Here is a 23279-nt window from a genome sequence, read left to right as displayed (position 1 = left end):
AATAATATCTGGAGTTTAACGTCCCAAAACCGCCTTATGATTATGAGAGACGCCGTAGTGGAGGGCTCCGGAAATTTCGACCACCTGTGGTTCTTTAACGTGAACCTAAATCTAAGTACACTGGCCTCAAACATTTTCGCCTCCATCGAAAATGCAGCCGCCGCGGCCGGGATTCGATCCCGCCACCTTCGGGACAGCAGTCGAGCGCCATAGCCACTAGACCACCGTGGCGTGGCTGTATATATTGTAGTTAGTATAGCATACTGCATTATAGTATAGTATAGTATAGTATAGTATAGTATAGTATAGTATAGTATAGTATAGTATAGTATAGTATATTGTGTAGGCTATAGTTTAGTAGTTTCTATGGGTTGTGTATGCTGTCCTAATTTCGAACTCTATTACGCGACTGCCGGTAGGGACGTGATTAGTTCTATAATCTTCGTATCCAGTGATGTCTACTGTTAAAGGAACGCGTGAATAGGCGCAGTGCATTTACACAGGTTCATCCATCGCATGATTTGTAGACCGCCTTCAAAGCGAGAGCCGTCAGTAATCTCGCTGTCAGACCGTGTCTAAGGCACCATGCCGTACGACGATTTGAATGTGTCTTGCATTGCAACAAGTCAGATTATTCAGACGCGTTTTATTGTGTCACGCTTACGTTGACGTGCAAGTGTCATTGGTTGTTGCACCTCGGTGATGCGACTGCTTGCTCCTCATCGTTCCAAAAATAGCGTGCTGTAATATATTTAGAAATATCTTTGATAGTTCAACCGAGCTGGCAGAAAAGTGACTTTTGCGGAAGGCACCATGAGGAAGAAGCCGGATAAGGAGGAGCTTTTGGTGTTTATTTGGCAACCTTCTCTATGGGAGTTGTTCTAAAGCAAATTTCTCTCATTGTTATGGTGCTTACTGTTCTGATAGATTATTTCAATATTAATTTGTGTTGCAGGTTAGTTGGGCGTCGCACTAGTTTCTGTCATCTGTTGGCTCTTTTGTTAAAAACCTAGCGTTGAATCTGCGATATATATATATATATATATATATATATATATATATATATATATATATATATATATATATATATATATATATATATATATATATATATATTGTGAGCATTGTTTATGCCCTTCATGTTCTCATATGTACATACTCATCATCACCAACTGTGTTTGTGTTGTGGGGCTCATACTCGGGAGAATAAAGAAGGGTCTTGACAGCCCTAAACGTTGCCTCACAAGTGGTGGAGAGTGCTGTCCGGTCCCTGAATCCTCTCTCGTTAACAGATCCTCTCCCGCTTGACCGCGAATACATCCCTGGAGCTCCGTTCGGGACGCCGCTTACACCCCCTGCGTTCGGTGATGTCGCAAGACGAGCAGCCCAGCTCGGCAGCAACCCCAATGCTTGCCCCTGCGGCCACCCCTTCTTGGATGGTCACCAGCCCTCAGAAGGACCCACCGATGTTCGCTGGGCTTCGCGGCGAGGACGTTGAAGACTGGCTGGAGGAGTATGACCGCGTGAGTGCCATCAACCACTGGGATGAGCCCGCGAAACTCACCCATGTTGCGCTTTACCTCACAGGCGTCGCAAAGACATGGTTCTTCAACCATGCTACAGATTTCCCGAATTGGACCTCTTTTACTATTCAACTACGCCAGATTTTTGCCAACCCATCTGTGCGTTCAGATATCGCGAAGAAGAGGCTTGCTGGGCGTGTTCAACACACGGGCGAGTCATACACATCTTACATCGAAGACGTGCTCGCCCTCTGCCGCCGCGTCGACACCTCCATGGCGGAGAATGACCGTGTGCGCCACCTGCTGAAAGGTATTGGGACCGTCGCTTTTAATGCGCTTGTAGTGCAGAACCCCACGACCGTAGCCGATATCGTCGCTACATGTCAGCGCCTCGACGAACTTCAGACCACACGCCTGCAACCTGACATGTCTGACCAGAGGCCAACCAGCGACATCGAGCTGCGTGCATTGATCCGCTCGATTATCCGAGAGGAACTCCACGCACAAGCTCCGCCGTGCCATCTTGAGGTTCGTACGACGCTACCTGGTGCCAATCTACGCGACGTCGTGAGGGAGGAATTGGCTTCCATGACCGGCACGCAAGTTCCGAGCCCGCATCCCATGCCAACCCCGCATCCCTTGCCAACCCCAACTTATGCCCAGATTGCTGCCATAACACCACAGCCCCAGCAGACACCACTACAGGCGCCTGGAGTGCACGGCTCGCTCAACTCTCTCACACCCCGAGCGCCGGTCCAGCCTTACAACACCTGGCGCACCCCTCGGCCGATTTGTTTCTATTGCGGCATCCGTGGCCATATTTCGAGATTTTGCCGACGCCGTCAGCAAGACGAAAGACGAGGCTACGACGACTTTGAACGGGACGAATTTTACACCAATGGATCGCAATATCGTCGCCCATACCAGAACAGCCCACGTCGATCGCAGTCTCCGCAGAACTTCGGCGCAGTTGGCAGTTCCCGATTTCCGCGTCGTCGCTCGCCTTCACCGCTGCGGCGCTCTTCTTCCCCACTTCGCCCAGCTACCTTGACTCCTGATCACCGACTGGAAAACTAAATAGTGCAGCTTCGGGAGGGAAAGCTGCATATTTCGGACTGTATCAAACTCCTCCGGATCGCCCGTCAAATATATTGTTGGTGTATGTTGAAGGTATACGGACTGAGGCATTGGTGGACACAGGTGCATCGCTTTCCGTAATTAGTGCAGACTTCTGTTCCCGCTTGAAGAAAGTGAAGACTCCATACGATGGCCCTCCCCTTCGCTGTGCTGACGGTGTTCTTATTCGGCCCTCCAGTGTTTGTACAGTGCGCGTTTCCATTGATGGCATCCTTCATCATATTCAGTTTCTTGTGCTGCCCTCGTGTACTCACACACTCATCTTGGGATGGGACTTTCTTTCTTCAGCGTCAGCTTTCATATCTTGTCGTCAGCGAGTCATCCATATGACAGACACTGAGTTTCCATCCGATGTCGCTTCTCACAGCTTCCGTTTAGTCACAGCCTCTGACTGTTGCATTTCGCCGGGAGATGAGAATATTATTACACTGGCTTCTGACACCGTCGTTAATGGTGACGTGTTCATTGCTCCATCTCGTCGCTGCATACCCACGGGGCTTACCACCGCGCCTGGCCTTGTGCGCTTTAACGATGGTAGAGCTTTGGTCGCCGCACTTAATCCAACTTCTTCGCCAGTGATGCTGCCCCAGGGCACTGCAGTGAGTTGTTTCGCCGACACCGAGCCTCTTTCTCTGGTTTCCCTTCGCGCAGAATCGCCACCTTTGTCTGCCTCAACTGATCATAAGGCTGCGACAGCTGCTTTAAATGCGACCATAAATCCCCATCTCACTGCTGAGCAAAGGAGAGACCTTTTAGACCTTCTTCAAAAGCATAGCGTTTCGTTTGACGTACACTCCAAGGTTCTGGGCCGCACTTCGGTCGCAGTGCATCGCATCGAGACCGATGGCAGCTCCATTGTGCGCCGCCGCCCATATCGCGTGTCTTCGGCGGAACGCAAAATCATCGAGGACAACGTCAACGACATGCTGAAACGCGACATCATCCGACCTTCATCCAGCTCTTGGTCATCTCCTGTGGTGTTGGTCCGGAAAAAGGACGGCTCTGTACGATTTTGTGTCGATTACAGAGCCCTTAACAATATCACCAGAAAAGACGTATATCCGTTACCAAGAATCGACGATGCCCTCGACTCCCTTCAAGGCGCAGAGTATTTCTCTAGTCTCGACCTCCGGTCCGGGTATTGGCAAATACCTATGCACGAAGCGGACAAGGACAAAACAGCTTTTGCAACTTCGGACGGCCTTTATGAGTTCAACGTAATGCCCTTCGGATTATGCAACGCTCCTGCAACATTCGAGCGCATGATAGACACTGTTTTACGTGGCCTCAAGTGGAAAACCTGTTTATGTTATCTAGAAGATATCGTTATTTTTTCTTCCACTTTTTCGCAGCACCTTGAGCGTTTGGACGAAGTTTTAACATGCATTTCGAATGCTGGACTTCAGCTCAATACAAAGAAATGCCACTTCGCCAGCAAAAGTATCAAAGTGCTGGGCCACCTTGTCAGTAAAAATGGCGTTCGACCAGACCCGGACAAGATTGCTGCCGTGATTCGTTTCCCTCGCCCCGAAAATCAAAAACAGCTGCGAAGTTTTCTTGGCCTGGCTTCTTACTTCCGCCGCTTCATCAGTCACTTTGCTGCCATTGCGTCACCATTACACAAGCTTCTCACGTCGGGAACGGCCTTCGCTTGGACAGATGACTGCGAGTGTGCTTTCCAAGCTCTTAAACGTGCGTTGACATCAGATCCCGTCCTCCGTCACTTCGACGAGAGTGCCCCCACTTTTCTGCACACAGATGCAAGCGGCCATGGGATCGGTGCTGTCCTCCTACAACGCGACGACACTTCACGAGAGAGAGTTGTTGCATATGCCAGTCGCGCCCTAACACCTGCGGAGCAGAACTACTCGATAACAGAGCAGGAATGTCTTGCTGTAGTTTGGGCCATACAAAAATTTCGACCGTATCTTTATGGACGCCACTTCACTGTGATTACCGACCATCACGCTCTATGCTGGTTGTCCTCACTTAAAAATTTGTCTGGACGCCTCGGTCGTTGGATACTTCGTTTGCAAGAATACACTTTTGACGTTGTGTACAAGTCTGGCAAACAGCATCAAGATGCCGACGCTCTCTCTCGCTGCCCTCTGCCACTTTCTTCTCCGACCACGCACCCTCGTTGCTCATCAGGTGATCCTGAGCCTTCATCTTCACTGACGTTATCGCCCTTGGCAGTTCCTGAGTCGCTGTCTTCCATCCGCTGCACTCAGTTCGCCTCGTATCAACGTGATGACCCCTATTGTAACCGCATCATCGGACACCTCAGTGGAACGTCTTCACCTCCTAATGCCAGACTACGTCGTCAGCTAAGGCAATTCAAGCTGGAAAACAATGTGCTGCATCGCTATACTTACAATAGCGATGGGCATAGGTGGGTGCCAGTACTTCCCCGTTCGCTGCGAACACAAGTTCTCGAAGCACTGCACGACGACCCGTCCGCTGGCCACTTGGGGTTTCACAAGACGTACAACCGTGTTAGGAGCCGCTTCTTCTGGCCTGGCCTTTCTACCTTTGTGGCCAAGTATGTCGCTTCTTGCGCACTTTGTCAACGCCGGAAACGACCAACTTCACCTCCTGCTGGCCTGTTACAACCCATCCTATGTCCCGAAACACCCTTTGCCGTAGTCGGAATAGACCTGGTCGGGCCACTTCCCATAACGCCAGCAGGTCATCGGTGGATTGTGACAGCGGTCGATCACCTCACACGGTATGCGGAGACCGCCCCTCTACGCACTAGTTCTGCGTCCGACGTGGCCGCCTTCTTTTTGGAAGCCATAGTTTTGCGCCATGGTGCACCTCGCGTGCTGTTGAGTGACCGCGGCAAGACCTTTTTGTCGACAATTCTTGAAGAAGTGCTGAAGACGTGTGGCACAGTTCATAAGAGGACATCAGCCTACCACCCTCAAACAAATGGCCTAACGGAGCGATTCCATCGTACGCTAACCGACATGATATCAATGTACATCGGACCACACCACGATAACTGGGACACAATCTTACCGTTCGTGACGTTTGCACACAACACCGCTGTCCAACGAACTACCGGATATTCACCTTTCTACCTGCTCTACGGTCGTGCGCCGACATTCGCCATCGACGCCTCTTTCTTCAGTGCAACAACAAAAATCTCAACAACACCACCAGAACACTTCGTCTCTAGGCTTGAGGAATGTCGGCAGCGTGCTCGCCTCAACACAGAGGCCAGTCAGCAAGACCGTAAGCAGCGTTATGACAGCTTTCATCGCGACGTCACCTTCCATCCTGGCGATGAAGTACTACTTTGGACGCCTGTTCGTACTCCTGGATTGTGTGAGAAGTTTCAATCACACTTCCTTGGACCTTACGTTGTTCGTGAACAAATATCCCCAGTGAACTATCTTGTCACCCCCGTCGAGGTCTCTTCGGACCGTCGTTACCGTGCTTCTGAGATAGTGCACGTATCGCGTCTCAAGCCATTCGTTCGGCGTACCTTTCCCGCCTAAATCGCGGCCGGGCCGGCCGCTCGCGCGCGCGGGGAGATTAGTGTGAGCATTGTTTATGCCCTTCATGTTCTCATATGTACATACTCATCATCACCAACTGTGTTTGTGTTGTGGGGCTCATACTCGGGAGAATAAAGAAGGGTCTTGACAGCCCTAAACGTTGCCTCACAATATATATATATATATATATATATATATATATATATATATATATATATATATATATATATATATATATATATTCTTGTTTACTACATCTTGGTGTGAACTCCTTATATTTTTGCGTTCCTTGTTGCCAGACGGATGAGCGGCGGTGCAAAAATTCGCCGCCGAAGTCCTTCGCGGTAATGGATATCTCCCGCGCGTTCCATCCCAGCGCAGAAAGCACGCGTTACTAATCGCGGCGCCGTAAATTTCTGGCACCGCGGACGCTGCAATGTACGGTCGCGTAATTTGCAGCCTTCGGCGGAAACTCACGCCGCGAGTCGGGAGCGCTCAGTCACTTCCCATAAGTCTCCGTCTCTTCCCAGCCGTCCCTCCGTTTCCCGCGGAAAGAACGCGCCGTTTCTCTTTCCGTAGACTCTCGGACATTTTTTTTCTCTCAATTTCAGCGTTTTTGTATACTTTCTAGCGCTTATCCACTGCATACTTTAAATATCTCTTATCAACTTTCCTTTCTTCCTGCGTAAGGAATGCGAGGTTTTCTTGTATCGCGTGATTATCCTTTATATTCCCAGCATTCCCTTTGTTCCTTTGGATGAGGGTCAATATGAATATCTATGCCTCCGCTCGTCTCTCTCTCTCCCTTCTTCCTCGTCCGCCCTTCTTCATTCTTGAGGATGAAGAGGGAGCGAGGCGGATTTCTCATTTTCTTCAGTCCACGTCCTTTCCCGTAATTTTTTTTTTTTTTCGCTTTCCGCGACGGCTAGAAAAACGAGCGGTACGCGCGCGGGATTCCAGCGCTGTGGCGGAACGCGTGCACGCTGCGCGCGGCATCTAATTACGCGCGGCTGACTTATGGCAATTAGATACACACGGTCCCGCGCTGTGGCCGCTGTTCTTGGTCGTATGGGCTGTTTAATTTGCGAACGCGGAAGTCGTTAAGCGGAGGGGAGTAATTTGAACTTATAAGGTGCAACTCTTTCGACTGTGTACGCGTACGTTCATTTCGGGCTGTTTTCTTTTTTTAATGAAACTTCTTGTTCTGCGCATTTATGAGACCTCGAAATTATTTTAACCATGTTTGCTGGGCGAAAACTGCATGAATTAAGCTGCCCGAAATATACGCAGAAAACCGTCTTTTGCAAGCGGAGTGCTTCTTCAGATATTTATATAAGAACCCGAACACTTTAAGAAGAAATAAACGATTCCATTGACTGTTCTTTTTGGGTTCTGACTTTCCACGCATATGACAGGCTTTAAAGAGAGACGTGACCTCTCTTTAGAGATCACTGTACTCTCGTCGGAGGGTCGTGAAGCCCAAAGAGAGCAAGCGTGCCTCTTTGAACTTTCCACTTTAATATCTTTCAATTTATCTGCAAATCGTTACAATACAGTTAAGAAACCACAGGTAATGTTCCCTATGCTTAATGGTCTGTCGGTTTTGTTAGTTGTGTATAATACAGAAAAATGAGCCCCCCGGACAGTTATATACACGTGCCAAGTCAGGACTCGCCGAAAAGAGTAACATGTACCCTTTTTGTTTCGTTAGACTCAGAGGATGCGTCCCGACGAAGCAGTAAAAACGTTGAACTTATCTCGTGTGTGCGTAGATAGGTGAAATGGTTTTACTTTTCTGAATGTTTTTGCACATCCGGGGGGTGAGAACATTTGTTACACAAATCACATTACCGTTTAACCTGAATTGCAATTATATTTTGTATGAATTTGCGTGGGCCGAGAGCTAGCAGTGTCGCTAGGAGTCCAGTTGAGCTCGCAGCATCGTTTTGTCACCATAAAATAATAAGCCGATGAATAATTCAGGAAGCTTTCCGTTCCCGTTGCCAAGAGATTGAGCCTTGCAGCTTCGGGTCCCCGTTGTCAGGTGATGATTATAATTATCGCTATTAAACCGTTATTAGGAAAGATGGAATTGTAGAGATCACTGCTGACTGAGATGGTCGGAAGCCCCTGCGCCTGCAGCCTGCCCGCTTTTTACCCACACTGTGGCAATGCTCGAAACTGTAATTTCCGCATGGTAATACGAACACAACGAAATCGTGGGCTACACTGATTCGCGTGTCTGACCGTTGTCATAAGCATTCGTAATTGGTCTGGTCTGGAAGATGAGGTAGTGGGAAGTTTACTACACTAGTGCTCTTGGCTCCACGCACCCTCGCGATGTGTCATCTTCTTACGGACTAAGATGTCGTGATTACAGGAAGCTGACATGATAATGAAGCTCTACGTGGTGATGCAAGAATGCATACCGAATTCTGGTTTCGAGAAAGCCCGCCTGCGTTGTATATTCATGACCACGTGCGTGTATGCAAACTATAATCAAATTAGAATTGCGAAGAAGTATACTTCCTATATGAGCGCGCACCATGAAAAGATCGTTACCGATGCGCGTGCATCGGTAGCCGGGTACAACGTTGGTAGCCTGCGGTAGCCTGCACGCTAGCCCGCGCCAACGAGCGCGTCCTCCAGACTGACGTCATAAGCCAGAATTTCGGTGACCTCGCCGTCGCAGAACATCGCCGAGTATACGAGCAGAACTACTACTTTGGTCGCGGTGTCAATCGGCTGCCGCGCTTCGGTCATCTGGGCTCTCCTGCCTTCTTAAGAAAGGTGGGCGGCGATAGTGTTGGTTTAACGTGCTTCACTTCCTTCTTTTTTTTTTTCGAAAAATGCGTGCTTTCTGGAAAGTACCGTTCAGTATGCCGGGACATGTTAGCCGTCTTTCACGGTTTCTGAAATCGCATGCCGCTTACTTGTTTCGTGCGCTGCGCTTAGTTAACAACTGAACTGAAGCTATGGCAAATCCGCATAGACCTTGAAGCCATCGGTGTTGTTTCTTAAGTTTTTAATGCCCTTTTTTATCTCGCTGAACTGTCCTTTCTTTCTCTTTCATTTTCTTGTGTATTTGTAATTGATAACTTCGGTTACAGTGCTGGTTAAATGTTGGTGACATCCGTGGTGGAACTGTCGCAGGCGTGGGCGCGGTTGTGTTCTCTTTTTTCAGCAGCAAAAAAAGTTTTCTTTAAATGATTAAGAACGCAGTGGGCACGTAGCAGTTGATTCTTGGCCGATCCCCCTCGATGGGTGGCGTAGGCAACAAAGTGAGTGAGTTCATGACGATCATCACCGGCTGCTTCTCTCTCGCTCGTATAACATATCCTTTTCGCAAGAACAATTAATGTCAAGCACGGTTGTACACCATCGCAATCGGCTGTGCTCTCTTTTTTTACGTGTTGGTTGACTCGTTTACCACTCAATTTACGACCCTGAATGGAGGCTGCAGTTGACGCCCCAGGCACAGTGGCGCTTGTTTAATTAAACCGGTGCAGACCTTGAAGAGGGAGGGAGGGAGGGGAGGGGCGTGTCGCGTGACGTGCCCGCAGTTACGCAACTCGACGTTGGTCCTCAGCCACGGTCGTCGTCTATTGTGCTCCGTTATGGAGCGTCGCGTTAGGGCACTGGTTTGGGCCCGGTTGGCAGCGCTGAGCCCTGGTTCGGGGTGGCAGCGCCTGCTGCATCGCGATGGGAAGGCAACACGCGCAACGATGACAGGCCGATCGATCTTGCGTCTGTCTCGCCAATGCGGCGCTGTCAAGGTGCGCGTGAGAAGCGCTGAATGGCTCGACCAAGCTGGGCTCGGCTCGGCTTTGCGCGCGCTGTTTGGCCGCTGCCGTTTTTTGTTGGTTAGACGCGCGTTTTTCGTTTATCCCGCGCTTTTACTTGCAGTGAAAAGATTGGCTGCGCCTTCGCGGGTATCCTGTTTGGGCTAGTTAGCTAATGGAGTTAACTCTTAATTAGGTTAAGTAAGAGCGAAAGAAAATGCTGCTTTCGTTTATTTATTTCGTTTTACCAGTAGCGATATTGTTGTCGTGTGTCCAGGGACACGCTATGCTAAAGAAAAAGAGCAAAAAGAAAGATAAGGTTACCGCGTTAACAACGTGGATTTCTGTTGAAAAAAAATTAAAAAACACGTCAACGTAACACGTTTCTAGTTAGCTTGATAACGTGTTAGGAGCGCTTAAAATTAACATTGCTCACTTGGATAGAAAAGAGAAGGAAGCAAAAAAGGCTGTTTTCCGTGTTCAGCGCAGGGCGCCGCTTATTGCGCTGTTCTGTTTTTTTTTTTACGCAATAAAGTTTGTTGGTCCCAACTGCAAGCTTTTGTTCTGCCATTGTTTCTGCCCACTTACTCCATGCTTCCCTTTTCACTTCCAATGGTTTGTCGTTTAGGCTGCCTATTCTGTTCGCAGCCGCTGCTCTGTGACTTGCATCTTGTCTCTAACGCCGAGTTGATGCGCTGCCAGCCGAGCCGTTATACGTGACTTGCCAGTGTTTTGTTGCTACTCTTGACCTGAGTCGTGAACTGGTCAACTGCCTGGCTGATTAGCGATCTAACCATATGACATTCTGTGACTGGCCTTTTTTTATGTTTTTCTGATAAAAGATGAACTTGCGCAAACGGTATGTTTTATTCTTGTGCATGTTGGACCCTGTTCAGCATGCATTGTGTTATCTCCTCAGCTTTCGCATGAAAAAATATATATATATATATATATATATATATATATATATATATATATATATATATATATATATATATATATATATATATATATTGTAGTCACAGTAACAGAATGACGATGGCGCTGAGGCCTGCTTTCTTGAGATAACTTTGTTCTGGCCTACTACTGTGCGCTGTTTCCAGGTGATAACTCGCCACGTGCAATTGGCCACACTTTCTTGTGGGACTAGTTTTGCACGACAAATATAAATCATTTTCCGTAACTTGCTACATACCTGTTTTAATGGCACACCGGTACTTAGCAACATTAGGGAGTTTTAGCTTGTAACGTATACTTCTTTACGTTACCTTTACCGGATTACGTTGACCGTTTTACCGGAACTCGAGTTTTAGTAAAGTTTTTTAGCTGCCCAAACGTAAACCTTTACGTACGTACGTAAACCTTTACGTTTGCTCAAACCACTAAATGGTGATGATAACTGCATTTAAACTGCATTTAAACTACATTTAATTTAGATAATATTGAATTACGCTGCGGAAAAATCATAAGAAAAGTTTTTAGCGTGTGCAGTATCCCGGTATAAGCGAAGGGGTGTAGCAATACCGGGTTACCGGACGATGGTGTCGACATCTTGTGACGCTTCGTGCAACCACAATCATGAACACGTTTGTTTTCGCTTAGTGTTCTTGAGGCGGCAAAATGATTAAAAAGGCAACTCATTCGTAATTATGCCGCTGCAAGGCATTTAAATTTGAAGTAGAACGCCCGATGTTTCTGCAATAACAATTTTGTGCTTGCCTGGTACACCATGACCCCGCTAGATGGCGCCAGCTATCCAGCCTGTCAGCGTCTTTAGGCCTCTCACGTTTGCGGATTCGGTATTCTAGGTCGCACTAGCCTCGGCAATCCCGCTGAAACATGGTGATCGTAAGTGGCGCTCACACTTCGGCTTATTTTGACTCGGCGGCTGGAGTCTCCGCGAAGCGGATATCGCGAGTAGCCACGAACGAAGGTGGATTTGCGAGATAGGGCCGTAAACGTAAAGCCTATCCGGCGAGTTGTTTACGTTCCGTAAACCTTTACGTTCCGTAAAGATTCGCGCATGCGCAGATTCCATCCGGTATCCGGTAACACGGTAACGTAAAGAAGTATACGTTACAAGCTAAAACTCCCTATTAGTAAATTTTTGTTCCGTTAAGACGTGATTATTTCAACGTAAAGATCACTATGTACGTTGCGAAGCTGCATTATAGTTTCGCAAAAAGGCAGAGACACAGGTTAGACAGATAGTAGAGACGCTGTTAGCAACTGTATTGTCTTTCTCGCTTGTCCGTGTCTTTTGCGCTATTCTACAATGCAACCATACCAACTAGCTAGGCTTTCCTTACTACCATTGCAAAGCTGGCGTTTGCACACTGAAACTTGGATTTCGAGGTTATGTGCTGACTTAAATCTTGCGTTCCGCAATCATTTCCATGGCCGGCTTATTCACTTATAGCTATACGCAATGCGCTAATGTTCTTTCAGATACACGTGAGACCACCTTGACTTATTTCTGTTTCTTCCCTGCCCTCTTCCGACAGAAATATCTGCTGGAACATGAGCAACAAGGAGCATCGCTAAAGAAGCTTCAGACTGCCGTGGACTACCAGACGGCCAAGTCGGAAGACATGGCTGACAAGGACCTCCGTTCCAGGGGTGAGTGCGCGCCACGCGCTTTCTTCGTGTATATCGGTCTGATGCAACATCAAATCGGCCTCTTAAGGGGCACTCCAAAAAGAACTTTTGCAGAGCTCTAACCTATATGACTTTACTCGCTATACTGTGTAGGTTCGAAAGCGAAAATCATTACAAGCAAGTACTCACTGGCGTTTCACAGAAAGAGATGCAATCAAGGTAAATGAAAGACAGGGAGCTCAAATATACGCGCGTCCGGTTTGCTACCCACGCAGGGCTTCATAACTTATACACAGGGGGAAAGGGGAATAGTGGGGCTGAAAAAAAGAATGTAGAGAACACGAAGAGCGCTGCTTCATTCGAGAGTGCGTACTGATACAACAGTTACTTGCTGAGGTCTGCAGAGATTGGTTTCTGAGCTTGAGGTATGTATTCTTGGCATGGCGCTGGGCATCGCATTGGGGAGTGAATTCGAGGTCTGCGAAGGCGTAAGTGAACATTTTTCGGTGGACGCCGCACTTCAAAAAGTCTCGCATTGCATCCCTGCGTCGGTACGTTTCGCAAATAGGCTGAGATTCAACCCTATCAGCTTTTCTTAAGGCCGATTACTGCGAATGCCTGCAACAGGTGGAGCACACAGCCGTTGCTTATCCTTACGTTCAGTGAATAGCGTTTCAGCGTTTATTTGCTATAATTATACATCCGGACAGAGGACATCTTGCTCTCAACATACTGGGGCTCAGAGAGATGACGTGGGATAAACGTAGGCCTTCCCGTCATGTTCGAAGAAAGCATCTATTCCCTGAATTAAATAATACCGCCGTGCACTGAGACATGGGGTGATGCACAATCTTATTACGCCGCTCCTATGTTGTGATGTTTTTTTGCGTATTTCTTAGTACATATAAACCTGAATTATGGGCTGTCATGTAAATATAAGAGCCCATTCATTCGGTAGGTGCTGTGTTCGCGTGATAACCAAACGAGAAAAAAAAAAGTGAAAAAGAAAAAAGAAACCTGGACCCATACTTTCTGTAGCATTTCCTGCTGGGGGGGCACAAAATGTGTTCAGCAAAGAAGTAACTCTTGGTCGCCTTTATACTTGAGAGGTGCTAAAACGTATTTATTCTTTAAAAACTCTGCTTCTGCATTCGCACGAGGTCGCGCGCCCACTGCAGTGCTTTGATTATAGTGCGCAAATTTGTCTGCGAAAACGTACTAAAAAAAAATGAAGAAAACGTCATTTTCTTGAATGATATAGATTTCCTTTTCCAGAACCAGTGCACGCTGACTTTTTCTTGCTTTCTTTTTTTGTGCAACGAGCCTAACGCCCGCACTTCATTTTATGAATGTGCGTTTTGCCTCGCAAGTCGGGAGGTCGGGTTGAATTTGAATCTCTCTCTGTTCCTTTATTCTGCGACAAAAAGACCTAAAATGTCTTATGTTAGTCTCTGGCTTCTTTTCTTTTTTTTTTTCTTTCGTGCACTCGCATGTCCGCGTTAACATTAGCAGGCGCCATAACAGGGCAAGCAGTATCAATAGACGTAAGAAAAAAAAAGTGCCTGAGCAGTTTTCTTTTTTCAATATTTTTTGTCCGTACGCTACGCGTGTCATCGCAAACCCGGCGTTGCGATGTATTAAAAAAAAAGGGGGGGGGGGGATTTCTAAATTGGGAGTGTCTGGTAATTGCTCGCCGGACGGACATGTCGGACACACTAAACAGGTAGAACGTAGAAAAAATACAAAAATGTTACTTCTCAAAAGCTAGCGAAAGGGCCGCTGTTTTGACCAAGATAAATTGGCCGATTAACGCTGTCAGGACTTTTTTGTTTCCTCCGCCTGGCTTTAGTGCGCGGTTGTCAACGATGGAATTTGAACGTGCGCGAGCATAGAACTTTTAAGTTAGAACACTAGCGTTTCTTTTCTTTTTTTTTCGTTTATTCGCTGTAGTCGTGCTCCTTTCGTTTGTGTGCCGACTCGGCACGCGTCGAGGACCGGAAAGGGACACGCATTCGCATTTATTTTTCGTCTTTCAAATGCGACACCGTAACTTATCAGTCTCGGACGGCTTGTGGCGATTTAGCTGAACGCATCGGGATACGCTCTCCAAAAAAGAACGAAGCGCACTATGTCAAGAAAGAAAGATTGGTAGACAAGTTGATACAGTTATTTATTGACTGATTTACCAGTCGACTTATGAATTAATTAATTGACCAATTTAACCAAGCTCCAGGGTGCGGGTTCGATTACCGGCCATGGCGGCCGCATTTCGATGGGGGCGAGAGAGAGAGAGAAGCAAGCGAAGACAGGGAGGTTAACCAGATGCTCGTCCTGTTTGCTACCCTGCACTGGGGGAGAGGGATAAGTGGACGAAAAGAGAGACAGGAAGAGAAGAGGGTTGGACACAATCACGAGCACACTTGGGGGAGCACATCCGGTCCACAGGCGGTTGCACAGAGATGTTCACTTTAAATACTTCAGTAACGCTTTCGTTGCCTTTGGCGCCTTCGAGGCACACGCCCATGGTCCTAGAAATTTGGCTAAATGCAAACAAAGCTTAGATTTAGGTGCACCTTAAAGAAACCTATGTTGTCGAAATTAATCTGAGATTCCCCACTATGGCGTGCCTCGTAATCATATCGTGGTTACGGCGCGCAACGTACACCCCAATAATTATTATTGCTAATTCATGCTGCAAATGGGTAGATGAAAGAATCAGATACATCAGTTCTGCAGAATGCCGCGAGATGGATGTGTATATAAGTATTACATGTGAATTCCTCCTTAGTGTGGACCTCTGTGCGCCGTGTACACGTTATACTCTCTGTTCGAGGTTCACTTTGTTCGTTAGGGACACTTGGCCACTGAACCTTGGAACTCGGCTGTCGCAGCCTGCCCGCACAGCCGACTGTGCTCGTATACGGTTATATAGCTTTCGCGTTCTCGGTGCACACGTGCGTCTTTGAAGCTTGCTCTTTCCTTAAAGCGTTTTTGTTTGGAAATTTCTTTGCCGTGCGCCAACTTTTTCGCCTTACTCGGTCGAGGCCGAACTCTCGGAGAGGCCGTGACTCTGGTTTGAAGCTGGACCCCAACGTGTTCCCGGCCTTCAGGCGAAGACCCGAGATCTTTTTTCTTTCGCTCTTTCTTCGCGCGCGCATCGTCTCGCTACCCGCGTTTCTTCCTCTCCCCGAGAAGCGCTATCGAATTCTCGCTCGAGCTGCTTCCATCTCGTACATGCTGCCTTGTTTGCTCTTGCTCCTCGTGGCGGCGTCGCTTGTACCGTGCCTCCTTGCCTCGGCTGGCCGCGTTGTTTGTGCGTTTGATCGATCCGCTTTCTGCAGTTTCTGTTTCCCTGTACTTCTTTATACGCTTCCCGCCTCACCTGAGCGTGAGGGAGACGACCGCGACGCAATTAACGAGAGCCTGCGCCGGTCGTAAAGAAAATGGCGCCGAGGCACGCGTCGTTAGCGCCGGGTAACTGCGGGGTTATGAAGAGCGAGCAGCTTTCCCGACGGGCCCGGCGCTTTCACTCACTTCGATGCCTGCATTTTTTTTGTTATTCACTCGATTGCGGCGTTGTGACTTTTTACCTAAGCACTTCTTATTTCTATCTCTTCCTCTCTTCCGACGAGAGGCGCGCCGACAAGCTCTGCAGGAGTCGTTGCTCAGCTCCCGACGAGAGCCCCCGAACGCATAATTGAGAAGGCAGACAAAAGAAGGCAAACGCAGGAAAAGAGTGGAGGCGCGGTGTGTACCGGCGCGCGAGAACTGCCCTAATTATTTGCTCGCATATAGTTTGTCGAGAAGGCGATGATACGCGCTTTCGTTAGCTGCAGGATCGGTCGCGATGTCACATGGCCCTGCGATCGTGCGCGAGCTCCCGTATAGGGTTAAAGACTATTAGAGTTTAGCGACGGCGTGTGACTTGTACATCGAACAACGATTGAAACTACGCCGAATTTCGAACCATTCTTGCTGCTTTGATGTATCGAGCGAACTTAAAAAAAAAAAAAAAAAAAACTTGTGATGGTGAGTTCAGACTAAAACTAAGGAGAGTTAAGTAGACGCATGTACTTCTGACTGGCTACCCTACGTTGGGGGAGAAGTTAAAGCGATGCAAAGAAAGACATTAAAGCACTTACACGATTGAGAGCCGAATTCTTTAATAAAGCTAGGCCTCTAGACATTGGGGACCGGTGCGGCTCAGGTATAGGGTTCTGTGCATACAGAACAAGAGGATAGGTACGGAGATTAACATGCTTTTCCGGTTTGCTACCCTGCGCTGTGTGGGAAGGGGGTAGTCAGGAGTAACTAGGAGTCGTGGCTGCGTGCAGCGCAATTGACATCGGCAAAGAAAGCGAGTCGACAGACTTCTTTTAAATATTACCTACTTTTAGATTCTTCTCCATGTTATCAATTATTTACCTTGTTCCCTCCCCTAGTGTAGGGTAGCCAGCCGAGTACGTGCTCTATCTGTTACCCTCCTTCTCTCGTCTCTTCGTTCCTCTCTCTCTCTCTCGCATTCTTTGGAAAAACGAGGGGAACCCTCCTCCAAAGACGATACTGCCATCTTCCTCCCACGAGGCTTGGGATTCACTCCTGTCGGTATAGCTGACTACCTTATATTCAGCCAGAAGTGATTAACTGGACCCAAACGGTCGTGGCATGCTACTTACTGACCACCACCCTTCGAACCACCGGCACGCTAACTTCAACAACCTCGTTGTGGCGTGAATAAAGTTGTCTCTCTCTTTTTATTCACTCGACACTTTGCGCGCTCTTTCATTCCGGGGATTCCCCTCCCACTAACACTTCTGACACCCACTTCTCTGGCGTTCGCCTTCGCTGCACGCGAGCGCGTTCACTGGCACGCGTGCATTATAAGTACCATAGTTTACGACCAGAAAGAGTCCCGCTCCGCGGCACAGTGTTTCACTGCCGTTCCAGTCTTCGTCCACCAGAAGCGTGTGATTTCGCACCCTGACATTAGGGAGCGCGCTTCTTCCCAAAAGAAAGAATGGCGCTGAGTGGGTGAGTGTGGAATCTCTGCAGCGCTCGGATTCTCAGGGTGGTGTCGGACGCACGGCCGCCAAAGGCTTCTGCGCCGCGCCGGCCGTTGAAACCGAAAACTGGATTATCGCTTTTTCCCGAGAAAGATATAAAGGGCGACGAAAGAAACAAATTTTGCATTGCGAGCGAAATGAAAAGGCAGAACTGGAAGAAGCGGAAAGGCGGGGTGTAGCAGCACGAGGCTCCACAAACAAAAAAAGGAAATCATAAAAAAAGGGAACGAACTCGCAGCTATTTTTCCCGCGTCTGCCCACCGAGAATACATCTCGGAAGCGTTCGCTTTCTCTGTAAGACAGTGGAAAGTGGCTTTTCAATGCCTGGCCGACCAGGCAGGAAATAAGAGGGTGAGAGCCACAGCAAAGAGAGAGAAAATATACATAAGTTGAGAAAAAAGGACAGTGAAGCGAACAAAACCGAGCTTGAGAAATGTAGAGAAAAGGCTATGCTTGAAGGATGCCGTGCAGTAGAAAGGAGTTGAGGGAAACTCGCGGCGGGGGAAGCGGTGGAGAAAGCGCGCGCAGCAGGTGGAAAACGTTACGTATCGCTGAACTCGGAGGAGAAAAAAAGAAAAGTAACCAGCGACGAATGCGGGCCCGTCGTCTCAGTTATACTTACTACGTACTATTACTAAGTCTTTGTTCTCTCTCTTCTTTCTTTTCTTATCGTTTCGAGCTCACTTTTCTCCTGACATCGCAGCTCGTGTGGCGGATTTGCGAGGCACCCTATTCTCCCTTTTTTTTTCTCCCTCTTTCTCTCTTCTTGTATCTGTAGGTTGTGGCAGTCTTGTCTTTTCTTAACTTTCTTTCCCTCTTTCTTCTTTCTTATTTACGTTAAAAAAATTGGAACGACTCGGTGTTTCACAACTCCCTCCTCCCCGCACGCCGATCAGCCTCTCCCCGTGTTCCCCTTTACTGATGGTTTCGCTTTTCCCTGGCGAAAAACTATTGTTCGATCCTCGTTGTGCTTACTTTACCTCACTTTATTTCCGTATATTCCTTATTCATTCATTTTATTTTTCTTTCTGTTTGTTGTGTTTTGAACGCAGGTGCGTTATGTACGGGCTTCGGTTCTGCCTTATCTTACTTCGTACGCTTGCAATTGTTTGAATTTTGGCTCCGGTACCTTTGTTACGATGCAGCCTGCCGAACGTTGGCGCTTATTGTTTCCTTCGGGCTTTGCCCTAAAATTGAAAAGTTCGCTTTCCTGTCTGTCGTCGTCGAAGACGGCCCCAAGAAGAGAACCTCTGCGCGTGCGTATGCAGAACCCTCCTCCCCGCGCTCTTTTATTCGCGCAGTGCCTGAGTGTAGAAAAAAAATAAATAAAACGGGCCGAAAACTTTTTTTTCCGCCCCACTTCGGCTGCGCGCGTCTTCCAAGGAGACGTTATACAGGAGCGTTGAAAAGCCGCAGATGGATTTAAAACTGCCTTTTCGCTGCTCCCGCTGGTGCGCTCCTTTTCTAAAAACCGTTCTTCCTCTCGTTTCCTTCTCTTCTTTAACGCACGTGGTTCCGTGCGCACAGTTTCGACGAGCGTTTTTATTATTTTTTTGGCCTCCGTTTCTTGGCTTAGTGGCAATGCCTCGCTTTGGTTTCCTTGCCTTAGAGCTCGAGGGCATTCAGTTTGAGCACAACGGGTGGAAGAGCGATAGAGGGCATTGGTTCTGAGGAAAGGGGCAGAATATCTTAATGGTATGAGAAAGGAGTGTGCCGACGAAAACGTGGTCGGTCACTATAGGCTGCCGAGGGGAATTGATTCAATGAATGAGAAATTAGGCTTAGGGCAAGGTCCAGCCCAGGCTTGGGGTTACCTCGAATCTCGTCTTTCAATTCCGTGCGTCTTTGTTGAGCCCTTTTGCCGGATTTGAGTTCACATGAGGGAAGCGTGTGAAGGCTCTCTTTTGCACAATGTTTCCTAGTTTCAGGGACCTTTCGAACGTTTTTCTTTCTTTCCCTTTTTTTTTTTTTTACTATAGTCTGTCTTAGAATCGTTATCGCTGTCGAGACATCGTTCTCGGCTCCTTCTAAGCAATCATGTTTATAAGATAACAGGCGTTTCCTCGCGCAGGGGGTTGATGAAAGTGAGATTTATTGTGTGTCTTGTGTCGAAGCAGTGTCTTAATCATAAAAGATTATTGCAGTATACTTTTATTGTAGGTATCTCGTTGCATGGTTGATTATTTCATGCGCTTAGCACCGCGTTCTCAGTGCCGTCATCGCTTTAGTCTCAGTTTTATGCTATTTACGTTTATGAAATTGAGCTTAGGTGCATTGCTTCAGCGCCTGCGTGCCCTACCTATTTTAGTAGTTGGTCTTGCCATTTCTTTGTCGGAGGCATAGTTCCAGTTCCGCGCATGGAAGATTTGGTAGTGACGACGATATGATGGCAGACGTGAAGAAACTCGCATACTTACGAGCGGAGAGAGAGAGAGAGAGAGAGAGAGAGAGAGAGAGAGAGAGGGGGCAAACAAGGGAAGGCAGGGAGGTCAACCAGACGCAAGACGGTTTGCTACCCAGCACTGGGGAAAGGGATAAAGGGGCGAAAAGAAAGATCTACAGGCTGTCGTAGAGACCTGTCGACTTCAAGTACTTCAGCTACGCATTCGCTGCCTTCTGTACCATCGAGGCGCATGTCCCTAGTCCTGGAGTCTTGGCTGCATAAAATTGTCTTGAGCCCATTTGGTTTGGTATCCTCCGGAGCGGGTATCGCTGGTTGTCATAGCGAGCGCAGCAGCGCAGGACGTGTTCATTTGCCTCTTCGGTTCCGCAGGAGTCGCATGTAGAGGTGTCTCCCGTCCCGATACGAAACGAGAACGCCTTCCCGAATGCAACACCCATCCAACGGCAGCGTAACAACGTCGCATCAGAGCGGTGAAATCGTGATGGTGGTTGTAGCTTCTCACAACCCTTACAAAAATATATTTAGACAGTCTATAGATACTCTAAAGATTGGTTTAGACAGTCTATAGACTGTCTAAATTGATTTTTGTAAGGGAAGGGTCAACTTCATATAGGTGACACTTTTGGAAGCTAGGAGACGACCACACAGTGTGTATATGATTCCGAGCCAGCAAATAAAATTGTCTTGCAGCATCAGTCCTTGACATTGGGATTGGAACCGCTCGAGTTCCTTCATGGGCTGATCGGCCTGCGTCGTCGACTGATTGATTTCCTGTAATACCTACATGTCCTGGTAGGCACTGATATATAATATCTGGTCCTTTTGCTCGAACTTGATGGTGCCAATTTCTCATTTCATGCACCAATCGCTCGTGAGTCCTCGTGAGGGCAAACTGCAAACTCTGAAGTGCTGCCTTTGAGTCGCAAAAAATTACCTATCTGCGTTGCGTTATCGCGGTTGCACGTTGTATTGCAGCTCTCATAGCAGCACGCTCTGCCGCCGTGGATGTCGTTGCACGCGACAACTTAAATTTCATTGTGACTACTTCAGCAGGAATGGCAACTGCTCCTGATTCGGCGCTGTCAGAATTCTTCTGCCGTACTTTTGCGAGCGATGCAGTTACATATAGGTTTACCTCTTTCTTTGCAGCCATTTTCTCTTCTTCTCCCATTTCAGGGTAGCGAACCGTTTCCTACTTTTCTCTCAATATAACAGCTCGCGTGACTCGAAAGAACTGGAATTGTTCGAGGGTCTCGTTTCTTTGTCATACACAACCAATGAAACCAACAAAAAACCAAGCCCAGAGAAGCACAGGGGATATTATTTGTTGTGCTTAACTGCGATGTAAGGATTATGACCTAACTTGAAAGGAATTAAAGTGCACGAAAGAGCACCCTTTCCGTCTGAAATCCAAACCCACAACCTTCGAGCCCGAAGGTTCGAATTCGAAGGTTGTGGGTTCAGATCCCGCAGACGGAAAGGGTGCTTTTTCGTCCACTTTAATTCCTTTCAATTTCGGTCGTAATCATTACACTATAGTTAAACACAACAAATAATGCACCCCTGCTTTCCTTGGCTTGGTTGTCTGTTCGTTTCATTGGACGTGGCTCAACCATTCCGTGCGCATGGCACCGGGAGTCTCTGAGGCCTGAAACCCGCGTGCTCCCTGCTTATGACTGTGCCCTCGGCGCTGCTGCGCCTGTAGTAAAGGCTGCCACCTCCAGCGCAGCTGGTGCGGCATTAATTCTGTCTTTTTCTCGGCGTCTTCATGGAGTCTGTCCTCCAGCCGCTCAGTCTTCGCAGTTTTCTCCGAGCGCCATCACTCCCTGCCGCCGTCTCTTGTCCTTATTTACTTTTTCAGTGTTCCAGCTCCCCCATAGGTGAGCGCCTGTCGAGTTTCTTTGTGTCGTGTCCTGTTCGCGGCGCTTTCCAGTCATTTTGGTTCCGTATTTCGGGAGCACTTTCGCGCGCGGCACGTGTGTTTCCGTCCGCATGCTTTACTTCGCTTCCTTCGTTACTTCGTTTTCTGTGCGCTCTCTTTACGTCTGACTTACGCTGATTTTGCGTCAGTAACTTTTCTTCGTTCTTCCAACAACTCTTTCCTAGCATTTCCTCTCTGTTTTTCATTTCTTGCGCGTCGAGTTCGGCTTATTGAGACGAGCTTCCGTAGTTCCGTTGCGTTTCGCTTTTCCTGAACTCGTGGTTGCGTATACGTATTTTTGCTTGCCTCTTTTCCCCTCGCGTGAATCCGAGCCATATTTCACGCGGTGCCGTCTTCGTCAGCGAGCAGTCTTTCTCCGGTACCGCTGCATTTGTATTTCGCACTGACAAGACACCTGTTCAGGACGCGCGCTCGCCTTTGTGTGGATTGTCGTTGCGTTGCTATACCTTTCCTTTCATTTCCGTTCGCCTGCTCGTCTAGATTTTGCGATCAACCTGCACGCTATATGCGTAGTTTAGGTTTCGCCGTCGAACAAACGTGAAGCTTGATTACTCGCGTAGGCTATGTGTCGTCAATGCGTCCGCGGCAGCTGAACGGGCTTTCGAACTGAAAGCTTAACAGCATAGAATGAGCCGTGCAGTTTTCGCACGCGTCAGCGATCGCGTAAACGCATATTTGTGTGCATATCGTTTTGTCGTTTCGCATTCGTGTTTTACTCGTGCCTTTCTTCAGTTCGATCTAATCCACTGGTATTCGCTTTTCTTCTTTTCGATGAGAAGTGGCCTGTCACAAAAGTTGTGCACGCAACTGATGGATGCTCTAAACCCAGCTTTTTTTTTTTCTGTTCTTCAGCAATCACCATTGCTCGCCCATGGCGCTCGTTTCGTAGTGGTCAGAAAGGCCGCAATTTCCAAATCGAATGCCAGAGCGGTGAAGTCGCGTATGTGAAAGAAACATGGACCTCAGTGACCGTTTGTGCTGTTTTGTGCTCGCAGTGTTCGCCTTCTCTCTCTTTTTCTCCTTATAGTCCCCATTCTCTTATGCCTAGTGTAGGGTAGCAAACCGGGCGCTCGTCTGATTAACCTCCCTGCTTTTCTCCTCTTGCTTTCTCCCTCTTGATGAGCTGGCTACGCCTGCAGTATGATGGCGACGGACAAGCGTATAGCGCAACACAAAGTATAAACAAGTGTAGAATACATACCATTTACAGCTACGCTTTGACAGGTTACGTACTCAAACAGGCAATGACGTGACAGTTATATTACGTTAGCGTTTAGAACATAAGTGCGAAATTAGAAAGAAAAGGCAGGGAAATTATAATTCCTTT

General features: G+C 48.0%; 1 protein-coding gene across 4 annotated transcripts in view; it reads left to right on the top strand.

Moving 5' to 3' along the window:
- The window catches only part of LOC119396853 (dystrophin), a 296880-nt gene that overhangs the window by 131293 nt on the left and 142308 nt on the right, over positions 1-23279 (top strand). For all 4 annotated transcript variants that reach the window (XM_037664197.2, XM_049417260.1, XM_049417259.1 and 1 more), the window contains one exon: positions 12450-12564. In XM_037664197.2, the coding sequence (XP_037520125.1) occupies positions 12450-12564 (115 nt within the window). The remainder of the gene's footprint in view (positions 1-12449; positions 12565-23279) is intronic.

This window comes from Rhipicephalus sanguineus, chromosome 6, assembly GCF_013339695.2.
Source record: "Rhipicephalus sanguineus isolate Rsan-2018 chromosome 6, BIME_Rsan_1.4, whole genome shotgun sequence".
NCBI lineage: Eukaryota > Metazoa > Arthropoda > Arachnida > Ixodida > Ixodidae > Rhipicephalus > Rhipicephalus sanguineus.
The sequence above is the reverse complement of the archived record's forward strand: the minus strand, read 5'-3'. Positions and strand labels throughout refer to the sequence as shown.